Consider the following 23,919-nt stretch of genomic DNA (forward strand, 5'->3'; position numbering starts at 1 on the left):
CTGCGGGTCGTCCGGGATCCGGACCAGAGTCCCCACCTCCATCATCGGGCACCTGTCCACAAAGTGGCCTGGATTCCCCCAACGCCAGCAGGCTGGCCCGGGTCTCCCCGCGGCCCCAGTGGCGGGAAGTGGCTCAGGGAATTGACGTGGGGAAGCAGCCGGAGGGTCTCCACTCCCCCGTCATGGGGGGGCGGCCATCCCTCGTGCGGGACCTCGTGCCCCGGCCGCAGGCTCCATTGCCACCCTCCAGCGGGGTGCAGCCCTCGGTGGCCCCACCCAACGGGACCTAGGGAGAGGGAGAGATTTCGGAGCGGGGGGTAAAGCGGAGACAGGGGAAGAGAGAGAGAGAGACAGCAGGGAGGGGCTCGCCGACCCCGGAGCACGCCGCCAGCTGATCCTCCGCCAGCTGGATGGCCAGATCCAGCGACGCCGGGTGGTGGCACTGGACCCACTGGGCGGTCCTCTTTGGGAGGCGGGAGACGAACTGCTCCAGCACCCCCGCGTTGATGATGGACTCGGCGTCGCCGTCCCCGGCCAGCAGCCATTTGCGGCACGAGTCCCGGAGCTGCTGCGCCAACACAAAGGGTCGGCCCACCTCGGCCAGCTCCAGCGACCGGAAACGCTGCCGATGTTGTTCTGGGCTGAGACCGACCATCTGGAGGATGGCTCGTCTGATGTCGGCGTAGACCAGGAGGTTCGGGACGGGCAGTTGCTGGGCTGCCTTCTGGGCCTCCCCCAAACAGCAGAGGGATGACCCGGACGGGCCAGCTGTCCATCGGCCACCCACATGCTTCCGCCGTCCGCTCGAATAGGTCCAGAAACGCCTCTGGATCGTCGGCGGGACCCATCTTGGTGAGCTGCATGTGGGCGGGCGGGGCGCTGGGGGAGGCCGTCCCCATTCGTCCCTCCCGGTCCAGCAAGCTCCGGAACAGCTCGCGGTCCTCCTGCTGGACCCGCATCATCGTCTGGAACCGGTGGTCCTGGTCGGTCCGCAGGTCCAGCAGGGCCTGGCGGTGTTCTTGGTGCAGGCCCGCGAGCGATGAAATGATGTCCGCAAACGGCGAGGATGATGTGGCTGACGGAGTCTGCATGGCGGATGCTCTCCTTCCTCCCGGGTTTTGGCACCAGTGTAATGATTTTCAAGGTTTGGGTAAAGGAAGGAGACCAGGGTCGGCGTACGGGGCTCGTGAGAAGCTTTATTTACAATAATAAAAATTAAACAAAGAAACAGTCGCGGCAGGTGCGCGCACTTCGCAGCCTTCACTCTCCTCTACGTTTTCGTAGCCTTCTCGGTCCAGCACGAGTCCCCGTCTCTCTCGTCCTTCGCTAGCTGTCGCGCTCCTTAAATGGTTCCCCACGCCAATCACTGCAACGAGATCCAGCCGTTACTTGTTTCTCACCTGAACCACCTACCGCCGCTTGTCTCTTCACTCGCTCTCCCGTTGCAGACTTCCCTAAACCACGCCTCCCCCGCCACAGTCCGGCTTCCATGGAAGGACCTCTACCAACCACCCCCCCCCCCCCCCCCCAAAAAAAAATTGGGGGAGAATTTCAGTTTCAGAGGCACTCCGTAGGCCTAACTCTGGAACTGTGGCCCTGCCTGGGCTTGACTTGGAGACTAGAGCCCTTTCTGTGCTAGACTCAAGGACCTGAGCCCTCTCTGGGAGAAAGGTCTGGCTGCAGACTTGCACTTGCACTCTCAGGCTTGCATTCTCAGATTGCACTCTCAGACACTTGCACTTCCGCTAGTGACATCACTTGCAGTCTTTATTTTTTATTTTGTTCTATTTATTGATAACTGTTTGTTTGAATCAAATTGAAACATTTTACATCAGTAGCCAGGTGGTGAAGACAAGAAAAAAAAAAAATTACAATGTCATTTGCAATCGCTACTTGCACTCTCCGCTACCTGTGACGTCACTTGCAATCAACACAAATCGTGCGTGTTGCCAATGGAGACAAGACGCTGTGGTGGTGATTAAACGAATAAAACCAAATTAGTACTATAATGTACAGGGTCCTGCAAGAAAAAGATAAGACCGGCAAATCCGTGGCCACAGAACAGCAGAATATGAATGCAATGCACAAAAAAGTCTTTCGTTAAGCGTTTTTCTCCTGTAGAAAAACATAAACACTTAATATGGCATAATGTATTAAGATACATTAAGTTCAATTAAAAGACCAAATTCAAAATATAGTTATTATGTAATGTACTACAAGGCAAGCAGATGGCTATGAACACAATGCGCAAACTTTGTCCTCCCATACAGAAAAATGCTTAATGTGGCCTAATAACAGACTAAGATGATAAAGACAATTCAGTAGGCCTAGCCTATATGTCTTGTTGTTGACTCAACATATATACAGACCAGCAAATATGAACATGCATTATGAAATGCATTAAGTGATTTTAAAAGGATCAACTCCGTACAGGAAAGCAGACGAGTACAGAACGCAGTGCGTTAAATTGTACATTAAACGTTTTCCTCCTATAGAAAATCATTATGAATAAAACACATAATGTAGCTTAATGGACAAAGACAGTGATATAAACGAGTTGTAGACAGTTTATTCTATATGGAAAAATGATTAACGCGAAACTTTGCATGTTGCGTTTATTCTGGGCTCATCTGCGTGCCTGTACATTTTAGTTGTGTATTTTAATAATATAGAGAAGCATATTGAGTTTGGCCTTTATCATTTTAGTCCATTATGCCACATTTTGCGGTATGTGAGGAAAATACTATATACATATTCATTAAAATAATGAACTGTACATTTAATTTGATATTTTAATATCATCTTAATACATTAAGCCATGTTAAGTGTTTATGTTTTTCTATGGGAGGAAAACGCTTAGCGAGAGACTTTGCGCAAGCGTTCATATTCTGCTGTTCTGGACACGGATTTGCCAGTCTTGTCTTTTTCTTGCAAAAACCCTGTACGTTATAGTACTAAATTATGTTTAATCGTTTAATCACCACTACAGCGTCTTGTCTCCATTGGCAACATGCACGATTTGTGTTGATTGCAAGTGACGTCACAGGTAGCCGGGAGTGCAAGTAGCGATAGCAAGTGACATTGTAATTTAGTTTCTTTTTTCTTTTCTTCGCAACCTGGCTCCTGTTATAAAATGTTGGGAAATTCAAACAAAAAGTAATCAAAAAATTCAACAAAATAAAAAATAAAGACTGCAAGTGATGTCACTAGCGGAAGTGCAAGTGTCTGAGAGTGCAAGTCTGAGAGAGCAAGTCTGAGAGAGCAAGTGCAAGTCTGCAGCCAGACGCTCTTGCTCTCTGGGCTAAACTTAGGGATATGAGCCCTCTCTTGGCTAAACTCTGGGACTGAAGCCCTCGCTGGGATAAACTAGGGGACTGGAACCCTCTCTGGGGTAAACTTGAGGACTGTAGCCCTCTCTGGGCTGGATTCAGGAACAGAAGTCCTCCATGGGCTAAACTCAGGAACAGCAGCAGTCACTGGGTGGGAAGTGGGAAACCTACTGTATCTTGATGCTGGTCTGGGGCTAGAGCCATCTCTCAACTCTGATCAGGGGATAGAGCTGATACTGGAGTGACCTTTGGGGCTGGAGCCAAAAATGGAGAGAGATCTGGGGCTAGGATGAGGAAAGAGAATAGTCTTTTTTCCTCCTCCTTTGATTAAGGGACATTGGTGCAGCCGGTGGGCTTGACAGCCGGCAGTCTGGAGAGAGCCATGGTCAGTGGGCTTAACTGAGGAGCGGCCAGCAGGCTGGTTCTGGCTCGGGGCCGGACACTCTCCAAACACCAGAGGATCCCTTCCCTCCAGCTTAGTCGCGAGGTGTCTGAGAGGTCCATGGGGCAATATTAATTGGCCCCGTGCCAGGAAAATAACTGATGGTGGCATCATCATCTTATCGAAGGGAAGATTCTTACTGGATAGAATAATGAAATGAGCGGCTATTTCCATGGCCGCGGGGAGAAACAACCAGTAAAACAAAAAAGACTTTTCAAAACGAAAACAAAACGGGGAGAAGGGATACCGCTTACTTTCTGTTTCGGTACTGTCTTCTATTATGGTTATGCTGCTGTGGAGGAATGAAGGAGCATGGAGATGAAGGAGTCAGAATAAAGACAGTCAGGATTCAGGAAAAAAGGGCTTAAATAAATATGGAAAACTAATTGGACACACCTGGGATCATTGGAACTAAACAGGGAACACCTGCAACAAATTATAATAAAAATGACAGGAATGGGAAAGACCAAATAAGGGCATAGGAGGAACACAGGGGAAAACCAGGACATGGAAGACGTGGGGAACAAAACAGAAGAGACAGAAACAGAGGCTGACAGTCTCAAACTGTGCTCATATTTGCCTTACAAAGTCTGCCAACAGAAGTCAGAGATCTCAAATATTTCTCATCAGATTCTTCCAGAATGATCTGAGCTTCTCTCCACATAAATTTTTACAGCTCTAAATTCTTACTGTATGTAAACAATTATCTCAGTTGTGTCTATTTGTCTTTCTCCTAGGGAATTTTCAGAGAAACATCTCAGACAAAGTTTCCAGTACAATATCTAATTCCAATATTAAATATTTACCATCATACTCTTGACAAAAGAAACTTGGCAGAGCATCTCCAATGTCTGTACATACAAAGAATGACAGATTATACAAATACCATCCCAAGGCCATTATTCCAAAAACAAAATCAAAAACCTTCCCGGAGATCTCTCACAATGCAATTCAGCTAGACAAAAACCATTCAAATTCCTCACATATCTGTCTTTCGGAACAGCTGTGTTTTGTTTTTACACAGTTCTTCTTCCCAAGGCGTGTGTTGACAAGACAGAGAATCAGCACTGTCGCTCAAGAGTTCACAGGGAGTTTTGCTGAATACCACAATGTAAACATATAATACATAATAGTATACGCACTGAATATTATAAATTACACATACTTGAATAAACTACATTTTAAAACAGTTTCAAATAGAAAACATTTCTTCCCCGAAAACTGAAATAATATTTCACAATAGTACTGTTTTTACAGTAATTTTGATGAAATAAATACAGTCTTGGTGGGCAGAAGAGACCTGTTTTTTATGACTGATATATATGATATATATATATAGTGTCGGATGTAACGCATTACTAATTAATGCATTACTGTAATTACTTATCCACTGAAAAAGTAAAGTAAGGGATTACTACTAATTTATAGGTAATTTAATTACAGTTACTTATAAATTACTTGCGTTACATACAGTAAATGATTTCGACAGTACTAAAATCATTATTGAATTTGAAATCTAAATTTACCGTCTAAAAATCTAATTTAATGCAGTGTCTTTAACCCTCTGCACGCTAGCGCATTCAAAAAATAAATTAACAAAAAGTTCCATAAAACGATAAATACTATTCTAATCACTATAAAATCGTAGCTAAATATGTTTTTTCAGCAGCATATACCTGGAATACTTTACTTATTGAATTAAGAAAGATTAAGTATTTTGCTTCTTTTTCTATATCAATAAAAGGGTGGTTATTGAAGAGGTAAACATGTCTTCGTAATTTGAGGTAGGTTTATTTTGGTCTCTGTAACTATGTTTGCTGTAAAGTTTGTTTGTTTGTTTATTTTCTTAAGGTTTTTTTTTGTTTTTTTGGACTTATGGACTTTGGTTTTTACCATCAACCTGCCAGGGACTCCAGATGAAAATGAACCTGTATAGTTCAATCTGGCACATTTACATGAACATGATGGAGTGCCCATGTTAATTAATGTGCATCATCCCTTCTAAAATAAAGAATAAAGAACAAATACACATATAATGGGTGTTCAGACCACTGAAACCGTTCACTTTTCAACATTCATTTCAACACCAGCAGCACAGGGGAATGCTCCTTGTTGTTTGGTCAAGAAGTCTTTGATTATGACACTCAGAATGTGTGTTCAGTCCTGTTAATGATGCTTTGACATTTTTCAAACTTAATTAGACGACCTCCTGGCCCCCTGGATCTGGCTCTGAGCATTGATGTGTGTGTGAAACGTGTGGTCAGATCAGCACTGCATAGACACACGTGTGCGAGAGAGTGAGTTAGAGTGAATTTCCCATCAGTCTCGTCTCAGATGGATGCTGTCGTTTACGTGAGATGGGCGAGACACCAGCCTTTTCGTATCTCAGCATGTTTGGGAACTGAATTACTACAAAAGACAGCAAAGCTGACCAGATTTATTCTTAGGGCCTTTGAAAGGAGGGCTGTCATCCCTCTATTTCTCTCTCAGGGTCTCTAATGGTCTCTGAATGGCTTGTTGTCTCAGAAACACGTTGACGTACAGACAAAAGATTTGTTTTCGTTTGCTCTCATTCCCGTCTGGTTTACAAAGCTCCTGGTGTTAACAAGAGCTAAATATGTTTGGCAAACCCAGCGGGGCTGATCTTTAACCTGTGCTCTGTATCTGAGCATTACCTGTTTGGGCCTGACGCATACTTTGACCCCAGACATGGGAATGTTATGCTGGAGCCTGCAGGGATCTGATGACTCCGAAAGGAATGTCCAAATTACTACCTAATTTCTGCACGGGTATGCAGTGTACATGGATCATGTGAGTAAACTGTGACTACAGAATGTGGAAAGTGACCCAATGTTCAATTCTGACTGGCTAGTAAATTTATTACATGCATTAATAATAAATAAGTATACACATATACATATACTATGTGTGTGTAATTTACTGAGTAATAGTTATTAATAATAATTTATAGCCTGCATATTTATATAATAAGTAAGTAAGTAAGTAAGTAAAATAAGTAAGAATAAGTAAAGAATAATAAGTAAATTAAATTATTTTTATATCTAGGAATTAAAATACACTTAAACATTGATTTATAAATTCTTATAATAATTCCTCTAATTTTTAAAAATGATATCTATGTAACTGACTTAAATACACAATGTCTTTGACTTCACTCAGGAAGGTAAAGCAGGTGCAGATCAAGGCCATTGCATGAAGTGCTGCTGACTCACTTTGATCACATTTGAACCTGTCAGAGCTCCTCCAGGGCACTGCAGTCATCAGCACCCGCTCAAACACTAACAGCATCACGTCACGTCTCACACTGAATCACATGTTAACTATTTTTTTAAATCAGACACTGTCCTGGATGCAGGGCCAATTCATGAACTATACACTAATGGTAAACATGAAATCTAAAAAGACTCTTTTTACATTGTATAATTATAATGATTCATCAGTGCACAATATTTCACACACACACACACACACACACACACACACACATAAAAAAAAACATCAAATCAAATGTCACATTAACAGAGGTAAAATGGGTTACAAATGTCATTTTGTGTTTAAATTTAGAAGCTAGACTTAAAAAGATAAAACTAAAGCATTGAAATGGTCACAGAATGAAGATGCTCTCTGTCTGTCAGCTGGACTTGGAGATAACACCCTAATTGTGTTTCTTAATCAGCTGTCAGCTGAATGCACATGACGTCCAGACCCAGAGTGACCATGATGGGCCTTTCATCAGGCCAAGCACAGCAGGAATTGCAGCTGCTCAATTAGGAAAGATTAAGGCATCAGACTCTAGCATAAGAAACACGATTATGAAAACTCATTCTGACTGGAGGTTTTCAGCAGCAGGAAACTATAAAGACCCAGGCTATATATTCTCTCCTAACCTATAAAGGGCAAAATAAGGAAACTAAACAGGAAGGATACAGATGGGAAGCAGGGATTGTGGGTTTATCCAGAGGCAGGTTTACTCTGGCAGTAATGAGAGAGTCACACTGGTCTCTCTCTCTCCATTTCCTGAGATGCATTTTTTTTTGAATGACTAGAACTGTATATTTGTGTTTTAGTTGGTCAATGATGCAGTCTATTTCATTTGCCCCAAAACAGCAATGCACCAACAATGCGCCTGAACACACCCCGTTTTCAGACCAGCAGGCCTATGAGCGCACAAATGGGTGCAAGTGCATTTTCTATTTAAACAACGTGCAGCAGTACATGGACATGAGAACTGCATCGGGCTGAAACTAGCTTGCGTTGCACCGGTGTATGATAGGGCCTAAAGTGTGTGTTAATAATTGTATTTTATTTTGATTTAAATTTTTACTTCCATACAATACTTCCCAATAGTAAATAGAGATTGATGCAAAAAAAATTCTGAAACAACAACAAAAAATAGAAATAAAAAATAATTTTCAGTATCATTTTTCACATTTTATAGTAGTTACAACAATTAAAAAGAATATGCTATTTTGTATTGCAGTAGAATCCTGCAAAAAAAGACAAGACAATATTTTAAACCGTGTGTGTGTGTGTGTGTGTGTGTGTGTGTGTGTGTGAGATAGAGAGAGAGATTCATGCTTAAAGGGATAGTTCACCCAATTTTTGTTTATAATTCAAAATTTAAAGGTTATGTGGGGTTCAAGTGACAAAAATCATAATTGCAATTTTCACTGTTGCATAAACTTTTAGTTTAAAGAAGAGAAGGATTTTTTTTAAAAAAGGGAAGGATGGAGACATGTGACAGACTGTGAGAAACTGCAGCTGATGAACTCGTGGTGCATGTCATATCAGGGCGTCCCATTCACGCTCATCCTCTATTGTCCCGCTGTGGCAATTTCACCCGTGGAGAATTTCCCGGGTCATGGAACGGCTGCACACTAACCAGACTTTTTAATAACTGATTAATTCCTTGCAACAAACAATGCGGCCGATGCGACAGGAATGTCAGTGAGTCAGTCCGTTTAAAGGAGGATTTTCATTGGAATGATGCAGACTGACATCACTACATTACACGTACTGAACAGGACTCAGGGACACATTCAAACGTTCCCAGATCTCAGGAAAAGGCAGCTTAAACAGATGTGCAAAAGAGAACACTGACTGAAAAAAACTGTAAAAAGGAATAAAATAGGGTGACTGCGAGAGCCAGATGAATGAGTCTGATGAACTGTCAAGATGATGAACGTCAAAACATAAAACAGGTTTTCTCCAATATTATACTGGGTAATGTTTTTCAGATCACTGTTTTTTTTACTATCATCCAGCACAATGCAACAACCATGCCATGTCAGCATTGGAAATTAAATAACTGTATGGCATGGAAACATATCCAGGTCATTCCAGCCCATAATAAAAGGATTAAAACAAAATACGTTAAGGCTGTAATAAATTGCATGACTTTAAATCTGAACAGATTTTAAAACACTGGATATCATAAACTTATCCTCTTTGTAATAGTCAAACAGGAAACACTGTCCATCATACAGTAAATGACACACACACATTCAGACGGTATCACAACAAACAAACCCAGAGAGAAGTGTTCAATCAGAGTCTGACACAGTGTCTACACCGGAAGAGACGCCGCATCACAACAGCTAAAGTGTGTCTACTGTGCTGCACTGTACATGCATGTATATATTTCAGAAAAATATGTTGTTTAGATATTAAATATATTTATGTATTAGAAATATATGAATATAAATATATTATTATTACATGTAATTTATTTTTACATATACTGTATGTGTGTGTATTTATATATACATAATAAACATACACCGCACACACACATATATTATGTAAATGAAAACTTTTAATTTGGATGCTATTAATCGCACTAGTAACTTCTGATGCTCTCCAGAGCAACAAATACACACTGGAAAGTTCGCCAGATCTTCAGCTGAGCATACTTCATTCTCATGATAATAACCCTGGGTATGTTTTAAAACAAAATACTATTTCAGTCTTTGCAATGCAAAATTTCATGTATAATTTGATGTTTTACTTGATAAAAACTGTTTATGCAATTTTTTTTCCCCAGAGTTTATGCTGCTGACTATGTTAGACTGATATTTCACAGACCAACTGTCTGAATTACTCAAAAATCACGATGAAATGCACTCAGATATGTGTGGATGTAATACTACTACTACAACAACAACAGAGTTTCTCAGTCCCGCTATCCAGGATCAGGTCAAGCTGAGTTTTAGCAGTTGTCATGTTCTGTGAACTACAGCACAACAAAATCAGAAAACAAAAACATTTAAAATGCATTTGAACCCTAAACCGTTTAACTCTAGAAGGAGCCAAAGGACATTTTTTGCTGAAGAAAAGCTCTTTAAGCACAAAGGTGTTTGCCCCCGTGTCCTCCAGCTAATGGCCCATTAAATGAACTAATATAAAGCTCAGCACACAGGATGGGAAAGAAAAAAAATTAGCTGAGCAACTCACTGGGGCTACAGATTTACTCAGTAGAATTTATGTCCACTTTAATAGCTTTAAGACAGGCTGATAAACGAAGCATACAAAGCAATGGCTGCATACTAATGAACCATAAAGGTGAACAGCATGTTGCGAGTGGAGTCAGGTCAGAGAGGCCAACTCTGTCAGACACAGACAAGCAGATTTTCAGTGAGTGGTACTGGAGAGGAACAGACTGAAAGCAGTAACACTTCAATCCAAAAATGTAAATTTGCAGAAAATTTACTGGGGTTATTCAAGATGTAGCTGAGTTTGTTTCTTCATGGAAACAGATTTGGAGAAATGTATAGCATTGCATCACTTGTTCACCAGTGGATCCTCTGCAGTGAATGGGTGCCGTCAGAATGAGAGTCAAACAGCTGATAAAAACATCACAGTATTCTCTCGTTCTCTCGTACTGCGTCTTAGCTAAGACGCTACGGGAAAAGTCTCTTTTCACGAAATACTGAAGCAAAATATTATCCTTAATTTTGAATTTTTGTAAAGCGCATTTGCAGCAGTACACAGCCGTCTGAGAAGCAAATCAGCGGGACGAGCCATTCTGAAGCTGCTGGCCTTCGCCGCCTTCCACTGCCGTTCCTGCTGCGCTGTCCGGCGCCTATATCCTTTCAATTCTGTTATATCCAGCTGTTCTTTATGCGTGTGTGTGTGTTCGCCCTGCGACACACACTCGTAAAAGAGCTTGCGTCTTTTTTAAGATGCCTTCCTGCGGCTCGTCAGAACCCCACTCAGGGAGGGAGACCGGTACGTCATCTGTGTTTCCTGTCTGGGTGAAGATCATGCAGCGCTCGCGCTCACTGACGGCGGATGCCCTCACTGCGAGCTGTTGCCATGGTGACTCTGAGGACTCGCTTGGCCTTTTTCTCTGAGCCTGCATTCTCCGCTGCGCTGAGGCGCAGTAAAAGCGCCGCTTCCAGAAGGCTGGGCGAGCTCTGAGGATCTCGCGCCTTCTGCTCAGAAGCCCAGCAAACGAGCTGACATCGAGAAGGAGCCGAGGCGAGTGCTCACGCTGGCTGCGACGAGTCTCAGCCTCGAGTGGTCTGCACCGGCGCCCCTCCTCTCGTTCCCGGCTGGATGGTATTTTCCTTTCGGATGAGCGTACTTCTCAAAGCCCGCCTCATTTCTTCCTGAGCTTCACAAAGAGGTGGCAAAGGCTTGGAACGCTCCATATTCAGCGCGAACTCGTTCGTCTGTCTCACTAGCATTCTCCACACTGGACGAACTAAAAACAGGAAATACCAGTCACTTCCGCCGGTGGAACAGGCGATAGCGACGCACCTTTGTCCACCCTCTGCTGGACGGCGGATGAAAGCGGTGTTGCCATCTGAAGCCTGCTGCATGACGTCACCTCTGCTCGCGCGAATCTTTTCTGCTGCTGAGCAGGCTGCGTCTGCACTTCACACGATAGCTGCTTCATCGAAGCGCCGGTGTACGAGTTCCGCTGTGGCCGAGCTCTCACCCAAGCGCGCCGCTGTTTCAGTTCCAGGAATTGTGACTGTCTCAGCGTTTTCTGCAACGCGCGAGCCTGCACGGTTGCCCGCTTGCCTGCACACAAAAGCCGTTATCACAACAGCTTCAGCAACGCAGCTCGAGACCCCCGTTCTCGCTCTACCAGCCGTCGCCCCGCGCCGCGGGGACCGCGGCAGAGGATTACGGTGAGGCCGGGAGGAAGCCGTCCTAGGAAAGCGCCGGTGTACGAGTCGCCGTGGCCGAACTCTCGCCTAAGCGCGCCGCTGTTTCAGTTCCAGGGATTGTGACTGTTTCAGCGTCTTTTGCAATGCGCAAGCCTGTACGGTTGCCCGCTTGCCTGCACACAAAAACCGTTATCACGGCTGCCCAGATATTTCTCAAAGGAGGTGTAATTTCTGGTGTTCCGGCCATGGCCGATGATGCTATAAATGTGTGACGATGCCCACTGCTCAGTGCCCATCTCCACATATAAGCACAGCCCTTCACACAGGCCTCGCGCCCATAAAAGCGATTCAAGTCGATCGCGCGCACTGCATAGTAAACGTGCCCACTCCTCAGTGCCCACAATCACTATGTCGCACGCGTCATGTGGTTTCTGTAAAAACGAAACCCGTGCACGTTCGTCCGGCCATGGCCGATGGTGCTATAAATGTAGTGACGATGCCCACTGCTCAGTGCCCATCTCCACATATAAGCACAGCCCTTCACAGGGCTCGCGCCCATAAAAGCGACTCAAGTCGATCGCGCGCACTGCATAGTAAACGTGCCCACTCCTCAGTGCCCACAATCACAATGTCACACGCGTCATGTGGTTTCTATAAAAACGAAACCCATGCACGTTCGTCCGGCCACAGCCGATGGTGCTATAAATGTAGTGACGATGCCCACTCCTCAGTGCCCATCTCCGCATGTAAACACAGCCCTGCACACAGGGCTCGCGCCTATAAGATCGACTCAAATCGGTCACGCGCTCCACATAGTAAACGTGCCCACTACTCAGTGCCCACAAACACTATGTCCCACGCGGCGCCTGGTTTCTGTAAAACGAAACCCGTGCACGTATGCTCTGCCCAGGCGGACAGCGAGTCGAAAGCAGTAAATGTGCACACTTGCAGCCCACAGTTACTCGCAGACATCATGAGTCCCACAGGACCCGCTCAGCCCTCCCTCAATCAGTTAAGCGCCGGGACGGGGTCGAGGAGGAGCGATCTGCCCGCTGTGATCAGCGCGCTCCCCGCCTCAAATGCCACACGCGTAACGCCCATGTTACAACACACCGAAGCGCCGCCATTGCTCAGTCAACAGAGCACGCTTCGCATCCAGCCCTTAGCCATTCATGCAGATGCATGTTCAGCGCTTCGAGGGGTTTCGGATTGGGTGCTAGGCATTATAAGGAGAGGTTACTCGCTACAGTTTTTTCGACGCCCTCCGCGCTTTTTAGCGCGCGTCGAAACCACGGTCAAAACAGAATACTTTGGGCCAAAATATCAAAACTGTTGAGCAGAGGGGCTGTAGAGCCTGTGTCTCAAGCTCAAAGCGAGGGGGGGCTGTACAGCAGATACTTTCTAGTGCCCAAGAGAGACGGGGGTCTCAGGCCCATACTGGATCTAAGACAGCTGAACAAGGCATTGGTGAAACGCAGTTTCAGAATGCTTACGACCAGGAAGCTCCTCGCGCATATTCGCAGAAGAGACTGGTTCATGTCAATAGATCTGAAGGACGCGTATTTTCAAATACAGATGGCGTGCAGATGAGAAACTCGGTCTCAGTGTCAACTGGACGAAGAGTCGCTGAACCCCAGTCAGACGATACTGTTTTGGGTTTAGTTCTGGACTCACGTTCCATGACGGCGCGGCTGTCACCACAGCGCGCGTTGGGCATTCAGCGCGCGGCGAGTTCTCTCCGCTGCGGCGCGAACGTTTCGCTCAGAGAATGTCAGACGATGCTGGGTCTCATGGCCTCAGCATCTCCGGTTCTGCAGTTGGCCCTGCTCCGCATGTGCCCCCTGCAGTTCTGCCTGAAAGCGTAGGTACTGCGCGGAACTGTCAAGATGATGAACGTCAAAACATAAAACAGATTTTCTCCAAAATTATACTGGGTAATGATTTTCAGATCACAGGTTTTTTTACTATCATCCAGCACAATGCAACAACCATGCCATGTCAGCATTGGAAATTAAATAACTGTATGGCATGGAAACATATCCAGGTCATTCCAACCCATAATAAAAGGATTAAAACAAAATACGTTAAGGCTGTAATAAATTGCATGACTTTAAATCTGAACAGATTTTAAAACACTGGATATCATAAACTTATCCTCATGTAATAGTCAAACAGGAAACACTGTCCATCATACAGTAAATGACACACACACCTTCAGACGGTATCACAACAAACAAACCCAGAGAGCATCTCCAAACAAACCCAGAGACATCAAAACAACTGGTACCAATCAGGTGTAAGCCTGGGGACTTCCTCGAAAGTGAAGATGGTGTCGACGGACGCCTCCACTTCGGGATGGGGAGCGCTGCTCGAGGGCAGACCGTCCTTTGGCCTGTGGTCAGAACGGGAAGGGCTCCAACATATCAACTGTCTGGAAATGCTGGCAGTGGAGAACGCGCTGATGCGCTTTTGTCCCCGAATCAAGGGACACCACGTATTAGTCCGTTCGGACGACATGTCTGTGGTGTCCTACAGAAATCGCCAGGGCGGTATCGGGTCCCGAAACCTGTACAGGTTGGCAGAACGCCTCCTGGTTCGGGCTCAGCGCAACTTGCGCTCGCTGAGGGCAGTTCATGTGCCTGGGCTACAGAATCTGGGTCCAGACAGGCTGTCCAGAAGCAACATTCCCACGGGCAAATGGTCTCTACACCCGCAAATAGTCCGGCTGTTGTGGGAGAGATTTGGCAGGGCGGGGGTGGACCTCTTCGCGTCCCACGAAAACGCTCACTGCCCCGCGTTCTTTTCCAAGGACGAAAGCGCGCTGTCACGGAGATGGCTGTGCTGCCCGCTTTATGCTTTCCCTCCCGTCTCCCTCCTTCCGCAGGTGATGGAACGGGTGAGAGAAACGAGATGTTCAATACTGCTTGTAGCACCTTTTTGAAAGAACCAACCATGGTTCCCAGATTTGATGCAGTTAGCAGACATCGCCCCGTGGCCAGTGCCGTTGTGGAGGGACCTCCTTTCGCAGGCCAGGGGCTTGATTTGGCACCCTCAACCGGAGTTGTGGTCCCTCCATGTGTGGGTGCTCAACGGTTACCCGCTGATCTACCAGTGGGAGTGCTTAATACCATCACTCAGGCTATAGCTCCGTCGACACGACGGCTGTATGCCTCGAAGTGGTCGGTGTTCTCCAGCTGGTGCACGGCTCGGGGATGTTCACCCCTTAGTTGTGAGGTGACGGAGGTTCTCTCCTTCCTACAGGAGCTGTTGGATAAGGGCAGAGCCCCATCCACGCTCAAAGTTTATGTGGCGGCCATCGCAGCGTTTTCTGAACAGCGCTCGGTCAGTCAATAGGAAGGAACGATTTGGTCATCCGCTTCCTTAGAGGAGCTAGGAGGCTGAATCCTCCCAGACCTCCGTCAGTCCCTATATGGGACCTCGCGGCGGTTTTGGAGGCCATGAAGGGTCCCCCTTCTGAGCCTATCCAATCGATTAGCCTCCAGCATCTGTCGTTCAAGACAGTATTCTTGTTGGCTCTCGCTTCAGTGAAGCGTGTGGGTGACCTGCACGCGCTCTCGGTGAGCCTGTCGTGCTTGGAGTTTGGGCCTAATGACTCAAGGGTCATACTCAAACCTAGGCACGGTTATGTGCCGAAGTCCCTCAACACGCTGTTTCGGGCTCAGGTTATTGCCCTGTCTGCCCTGTCGGTGTCAGGAGAGGATGGAGACTCGAGTCTTCTTTGCCCTGTTAGGGTCTTAAGAGCTTATGTGTCTCGCTCCGCTGTTTTTCGACAGACTGAGCAGCTGTTTGTCTCGTTCAGTGGACGTTCCAAGGGAATGGCTGTTTCGAGACAGACTCTATCCAGATGGATAGTTGACGCCATAGCGTTAGCTTACGCTTCCAGGGGCCTTCAGTGCCCACTGGGCGTCAGAGCACTCTCCACAAGGGGCGTCGCCTCGTCGTGGGCGTGGTCTACTGGGATCTCCTTGCAGGATATATGTATGGCGGCAGGTTGGGCCTCGCCGTCTGCATTTATCAGGTTCTATAACCTGGAGGTTCCCGCCTTGCAAGCAAGGCTGCTGTCGGTATAGCCGAATCAGGGCCCTGATGGGAATTCTGAGTTTGTGAGCATTATGCGCTGCCGACTGTTATATGGGCAGTATTGTGTAAGACCCGCATTGCCACATTGGTCAGGCCTTGCCTCGACTGTGTGATGTTATATTGCCGCATCTAAGGTTGCTGCTAGATATGGGACGGAGGGCCCCCCCCCTTTCCTGTCCTGGACTCTCTGTGAGTCCCTCGGGTGACTGTGCACTGTAAATCCTGGGCGTTGCTTCAGGTTATTGGTGTGTGATCCCTGCGCGCACGGTGTTTTACATGGGGTTCCCGTAGCGTCTTAGCTAAGACGCAGTACGAGAGAACTCTCGTAAGAGAACGTACTCGGTTACTAACGTAACCTCGGTTCTCTCTAGAAGAGGGAACGAGTACTGCGTTCTCTGCCGTGCGTACGATTCACTCTGGTTCGCTTCGGCGATGAAATAAATCAGGTGAGTCAGCCTTTTCGAGCTCCTTTTATAGGGTTGGGCCACACCCGTTTCGGCGGGAAGTGGCATGATGGGCGCGAAGCGTCCTAATTGGTCTGATATTGCATCAGCCTGCGCTCGATAGGCTGTGCACTTGCTGCAGAGCAGCCAATGAGCGAGCGAGCCGTCTCACCTATGGCTGTGTACTGCTGCAAATGCGCTTTACAAAAATTCAAAATTAAGGATAATTTTTTGCTTCAGTATTTCGTGAAAAGAGACTTTTCCCGTAGCGTCTTAGCTAAGACGCAGTACTCGTTCCCTCTTCTAGAGAGAACCGAGGTTACGTTAGTAACCGAGTACGATTTTGATGCAAGAGGAAAAGGGGATGGATTTTTTTTCTCACTGGAAAAGAAAAGCTATTTATAAGAAGCAAATCTTTCAGTAAAAATGCTGTACTGAAAGATTTGTTTCTTATAAATAGCTTTTCTTTTCACAAGACATTAACTGAAGTGATGTGGAATATTGTGATGTTTTATCAGCTGTTTGGACTCTCAATCTGACGGCACCCATTCACTGCAGGGGATCCATTGGTGAACAAGTGAATAAAACTAAATGAAAATCACAAATGATGCTGAATAAACTAAGTTTATATATAACTTTACTTTTAGTTAACTAACCTTGTCATGAATGAAACGCATTACTAAAACATGCATGATTCCTTCATGTTTTTAGCATCATGACATGACACAATACATGACAGCTTTATCATTCATAAACTTTTGTCTCTGTAAATCCAACATCTTCTGTATTTGCGGTCATTACCTCAGATAAATGACTCCACACATTTTGTAGCACAACTTGTAAGAGTGAATATCAACTCAAATGATTTAGCGTCATTTCCACAAACAAGCTGGCATCACGTTCCAAGAAAATACTTGGGAATATTTATCATTCCTGCATATTTCTTTGTCTGTACTGTGTGCTAAACTCTTGATAAACATGTTTCCACCGAGCCCTTGGGGTTTCCTTGTCTAATCCGGTCTCCATTAGCAAGTAGCTTGTTTCTACCTACAACAGCCAAAGTTTGGATTCCATCAGAAAACAAAAGCCAACTAGAGGATGGAGTTTAGAAAACCCTTCAAGTTCAAGTATACCAATGTTAATCTACTCTCCTGTCTGGTTTGTTTGTTGATTGTTGATTTGGTGTTAAGACTGATCAGATCGCCCGTCAATCAAACTTCCAGCGAAGATTCAATTGGCCAAAAAAAAAAAAAGAAAGAAAAAACAAACACTAAAATAATCTGCTTTTTCAATGGATTCAGCATCCAGACACTTGTCGTAAAAAAAATAAATGAATAAAAAATAAAAACCTTAAAAAAACCTTAATATCTATTATTTAGGGATCCCAAATATTTAAATCACAGAGTCGCTATTACTTTCCCAAAAATATGTGATTACAGAATAAAGGTTTTTGAAAACCACTGTATAATAATTGCACAAAGATAGCAAGTTCTAGCTACTGAAATTTTTTAGAGGTAATAACTAGAAAAGGAATCCCTTTTGAATTTGGCATGACAATTTTTGGGATTTTATCAGTTTACCAGGGCCATATATTTTGATTTTATTCTCTGATATTTCCTTCTAATTTGGTTCTGTTCCAAAAGTTGCTGTTTTCAAACTACATCCACAACTAACTCAAAAACACAACCTGTATTGATAATGAAATGTTTCTTGAGCAGCAAATCAGCATATTAGAATGATTTCGGAAGGATCATGTGACACTGAAGACTGGAGTAATGATACAGCTTGGATTCAAATGAATAAATGACATTTTAACATATATTCATGTACAAAAGTTATTTTGAAATTGTAATAATATTTCACAATATTACTTCTTTCTGTATTTTTCATTTTAAAAATTTGTAAATAAATGTACAGACCTGATTGGTAGACATGTTAGTAGTGTATGTTTATACTTTATACCTCAATTCCATATGCCTTTCTCACCCACAGTGTATTTTGGGATTGTCTTATTTAAGAAGAGTACATGGACAGAGATGCTGTCTTAAAATGTGACTAACACAGGCCAAATAATGAGGTTTCCAGTAGTTCTCTAGGAGTCAGTGTTAACTGGTGTCCTGCAGAGGTTGAAAGCTGTATTTATAGCTCAGGGTCTCAGTGGTCAGATGTCCATTTGATGACTTGCATGACCTGCTGTAAAACTGACACCCCAGCAACAGCTCTAGACATCCTCCTCCATTAACATCAACAGACCCTCAGCACAGGTTCAATAGCTCAGATGCCCTGCAGCACCCTACAGACTCCAAACATGGCCCTCTGACCTTTCAAACACATATAATTCAAATAATATTTAAGCATGTTTTACCTTTACAACGCCAGCTGTTGAGTATTTTGCAATTATTAGAGAGGCCAAGCCCAGAAGGGGCTGTAGGAGGTGTATAAGGTGTTGTATAATCATTACTATAATTATAATAATGTTTATCATATTTCTATATACTATATACTTTATACTAGGGATGTAACGATAATATCATTATCGTGATATCGCGATAGCAAAACTATCTTGATATTATGGAGGTCACATGACGATATGAAACGATAGCTCTTCCAAGCAAAAAGTGTAGTTTTTAAAATATATTTAAACTTCTTATTCTAACATAAAAGATCTTTAAAGTTGTGTTTTTGACCATAATGCTTTGGCACAGTATCTGTCAAACCAACTTAAATCAAAAGCACAATACACTGCACTTTTCAAAGCAAAGCAAACACTTTGTTCAGACAATGTTTTCCACAACTCAGAACGACTCCATTCACAGTGAAGGAATGCAGTGAACTAGTTTATTGTGCGTGATATGAGTTTAGCGTGCATTTGGGAACGCAGCAGCTACCAGTTTTATTTTCATGGCAGATACACAGCATTTCACTAGATTTGTAATGAGACGTGTTTTTGTAGACCTGTTTTCACTGAAGCTGGACTTTTCCTTCCAAATAAAAACATGTGTGTGTGTGTGAATGTGTGTGTGTGTGTGTGTGTGTGTGTGTGTGTGTGTGTGTGTGTGTGTGTGTGTGTGTGTGTGTGTGTGTGTGTGTGTGTGTGTGTGTGTGTGTGTACCACAAGTCTTGTACCACAAGTCGTAACATTTAATGGGGGCTCGTCCGGGATCATCGACATTAAAAAGAATACCTGAAATTGTGATTATTTGTTTATGTGTTGGTTGCAATTCGCGCTTTTTAGTCTGTTGGTGGCGCATTCATGCGTAGTGGTATTGTGTTGCTTGTCTGCTTCTTCTGCGTTAATTTTAAATCTTTAATTTTTGTTACTAATCCGACATTAGAACAGATTCATTTATTACTAGATTTATTGCTGGTAGCAGACCACTATCAGATCTACATACGCAAACTATAATAGAAAATAAAAAAATAATAGAACAAATATACATAGAATTAAAAAATTAAATAAACAGAGTTAAATAAACAGTTCTTAATATTTTTTCAGGTAAGTCTTACGGTATTCAGGTACAGAAACTAAATAATCAAATGTAAAATAACACTGCATATCACTGTATAAAATAAATTAATAAATCTGTGTTCAAGCTACAGAAGTGATGGTCTGATTAATATCATGGCACTGAAAACAACAGGAACATTAAACTGCTGTTAATATACTGTTACACTTCCATTTTCTTTCTCAGTTGTTTAACTTCACCTACAAGCCATAAGCAACTGTGTTTACAAGGATACCTGCAGAGACGTGCATGTTGACATTTTCAAGTGTATGAGTCATTTCAGGCACAAATAGACGCAGAAGAGAACGTACATCTGCGTGGCTCTCACCATGTCTACTCCAGACGCGTGTGACATGGTGCAACAAACTCCTGACAGTAAACTGATGCCTCATAATATTTATGATGTAGGCTACTGACACAAAGTTCAAATGATTTACAAAGGTTGCTTTGTTGCGACTTTAGCTGTAGCGGCACAGGGCGGCGCTGTCGCATACACTGAAGATTAATAACAACAACTACAATAATAATGCATAAAATATATTGAATGTAACTATTATGCAAAATATTGTATGAGGCGATACATTTACATAACTTTCATGCATTATTATTATTACGCCAACAGCAAGAATCAATCAATGATAAATACGCATGAAAGCAAAGAAATATAATAATGCATGAAAGGTACTACATGCAAATATTATACAACAGTGTTGTATAGCATATCATGCATTATTATTTATATCAATAAAACAACAGCAACAACTACTAAATAAATATTTGCATGAAATTTAATTTAAAAATGATAATAATAATAAAAGACATTGCATAAATGATTATAGATTATACTACGGGGCCGTTGAATGCTTGAATCTGATTGGCTGACGAACGTTTTGAGGTGTGAAATTATTTTCTGGGAAACGCATGGCGAACGTAGTTCCAGGCAGCTCTCCTGAACGCATTTCAGTTCCATATCACTTCGCATAATTAACAGTAATAACGGTCAAGCAGTTTGCACAAAAAGGTGTTGTCAGCGCTGCCTTAACGATTTTATCAGTTAGTCTATATGGTGTAGCAACTTAAAGACTACACATGATATTTCTCACTAACAATGTAATAACAGCGCTGTTTAGAGACGCTGCAACAGAAGAGTGTTTAGAGACGTACGTTAGCCTAATTCACACAAGCTCTCTCGCTCTCTCTCTCTAATTGTGTGTGTGTATCTGTCGCTCTTGCTGTCTTTCTAATAACTCAATTAATAATTGCATTAGAATGCTATCAACAGCACAAGCCTCCATTACCAGCTATGAAATGACATTTTGGTACTAGAATTTGATGAGACGCGGAAGAAATAGTCCTACTGACAATAGCGATTTAAGTGCAAAAACTGGATGAATCCCTTTACATAAATCATCGGATCGATGTCTTGAGGTGTGGTAACCGTAGTATAAGCGGAATAATTGACGACGGCCTGTTGAATTATTAGAAAAATAATGCACACCCGAGGTGGTGTGCATTATTTTTCTAATAATTCAATGGCCCGTCGTTAATTATTCCACTTATATACTTACATATTTAGTGTTATATACTTTTATTCAATAAGAGCTTTCATTCATTATTAGTATATGACAACAGCAAGAATAAATAAAATACGAGTATAATATTAATAATAGTAATAATAATAATGCATGAAAAATATTGTATAAGCATATTAAACAATATATATTGCTATAAAATAATTTTATATAATAACATTTCATGCATTTAGTATTAATACAAAAAAAATTATATGCATGAAAGTAAGAAAAATAATGTATGACGTATAAAATATTATACAACATATAGTGTATAATTTTTTATACAACACCATTTTTAATGCATTATTATTATTATCACTAATTTAACAACAGCAAGAATGAATGAACAAATGAATATCCACCACACAACTATCACAAGGAGTATGAGCTTACTTCAGCATTTATTTTCTTCAAGCAAATAAAACAAAAAAAATATCTTGATTTTGTGGTGAATTATGATCAGGACATGCTCAAAAGGATTCGTGAGATTCACTCATATTTTCTTCCTGATTTTCTCTGCTCTCAGTGTCAGTCTGGCATTAAAGAAGATGAATGTTGTATTGCTGTAATAGATTGTGTCTCTTAGTGTTTTCGTATGTGTTTGTGCATGCAGACCAAATCAATCAGCATCACTCCTGACGACACACACATAAGAAACTGCCCAGAATAAATGACCAATGGTTACCAGCTGTGCACATCTGACTTTGTCTTCAAGATACCCTTGTGGCAAACAGACTTGTTGAATTTCAAACTACATCGGATGCATCCAGAGTCTCTAGAAGTGAATACACAAGCGACATCTACAGTAAGATGCTCATAATCTTGCTGAAAGCTGCGTAATTAATTGAATCTATCTGCAGCACTTTGATACACAAGCGGCCCTGGGATTACCATGATCCCACTGCAAAACCAGTGTCAGTTATCACTCTACTAGACAAAGAGGAGACTACAGGAACTAAAAATGTAGTGTGAGATTTGTGAAGAATTTCCTGTCGTCTGTAGATTATCACCAAAAAACAACATTCCCCATTATTAAGCATCCTCTCTCACTGGCTTTGACTGCCGTTACAGATAAAATCCTTGGCTTTCAATATATCAGAAACTCAAACAGCCCGAGAAAATACTCGGAAACTGGCAAAGCTACTGGATTTTAAGTTTCAAGTTTATATATTACATATATATATATATATATATATATATATATATATATATATATATATATATATATATATATATATATAGACTAAATAAAAATAAATAGTAGCCTGTTGCAATATTAACAATAATTAATAATAATAATTATAATAATAAAAATAATAATTATAATAATAAATAATTGCATTATTACTAATAACAATACATGAAATATGTTGTATAAAAATATTATGCAATTAAATAAATTGTGTTGTATAAATAAAGTAAATGAAGAATTTGACTTACCGTACTGGCAGCTCGGACCGCTGAATCCGGCCGGACAGTGGCAGAGTTGAGCAGAACCTTCTCTGCACTGACCTCCATTAAAGCACACGCCGTAACTGCACACAGCTGTCAGAGACACACAGACACAAAGAGATGCTGATCACACACCTTTACACCTGGAAGCTGACATGAGACATAAGAGCATGCAGCTTCAGCAGCAGTTTCTGTTGTACTATTAGCCTGTTAACACCTGAAGAATAAACACTCTTGCGCACTCCTGAAAACTGACTAACTCTTCCAATAAATGGGGAAGTCGTGGCCTAGTGGTTAGAGAGTTTGACTCCTAACCCTAGGGTTGTGGGTTCAAGTCTCAGGCAGGAAATATCACGACTGAGGTGCCCTTGAGCAAGGCACCGAACCCCAAACTGCTCCCTGGGCGCAGCAGCATAAATGGCTGCCCAATGCGCCGGTGTGTGTGTGTGTGTGTGTGTGTGTGTGTGTGTGTGTGTGTGTGTGTGTGTGTGTGTGTGTGTGTGTGTGTGTGTGTGTGTGTGTGTGCGCACTTTGGATGGGTGAAATGCAGAGCAAGAATTCTGAGTAGGAGTCACCATACTTGGCTGAATGTCACATCACTTTCATAAACAGAGAGTCTAAATACTATATATATATATATATATATATATATATATGTATACACATATATACACATGTATCATCATATTGCACTTTTAAGACCAGTTGACCAGTCACTCAAAGTCATTGTCAACACATAATAAATACGCACAAATATCATGCATTTTAAAACCTGAAAGATTGTACTCTAAATATATGAAACAAGGTTTTACAGAAACCAAAGTAAGCAACATGAGTCAGGATCAAAACATTCAGGAGCATTTGCATTTTCTTTTGGAATATCTGAATATGAATAAACCTTTGGCAATACTCATACTATTACATAATACGTTAT

At 42.7% G+C, this 23,919-nt stretch overlaps 1 protein-coding gene across 1 annotated transcript in view; it reads right to left on the reverse strand.

The window, feature by feature from the left end:
- Positions 1–23,919, reverse strand: part of megf6b (multiple EGF-like-domains 6b) — an 88,145-nt gene that overhangs the window by 54,893 nt on the left and 9,333 nt on the right. The window contains exon 4 of the mRNA XM_059537222.1: positions 22,974–23,078. Coding sequence (XP_059393205.1) covers positions 22,974–23,078 — 105 coding nt within the window. The remainder of the gene's footprint in view (positions 1–22,973; positions 23,079–23,919) is intronic.

The sequence above is a fragment of the Carassius carassius genome, chromosome 44, assembly GCF_963082965.1.
Source record: "Carassius carassius chromosome 44, fCarCar2.1, whole genome shotgun sequence".
Taxonomy (NCBI): domain Eukaryota; kingdom Metazoa; phylum Chordata; class Actinopteri; order Cypriniformes; family Cyprinidae; genus Carassius; species Carassius carassius.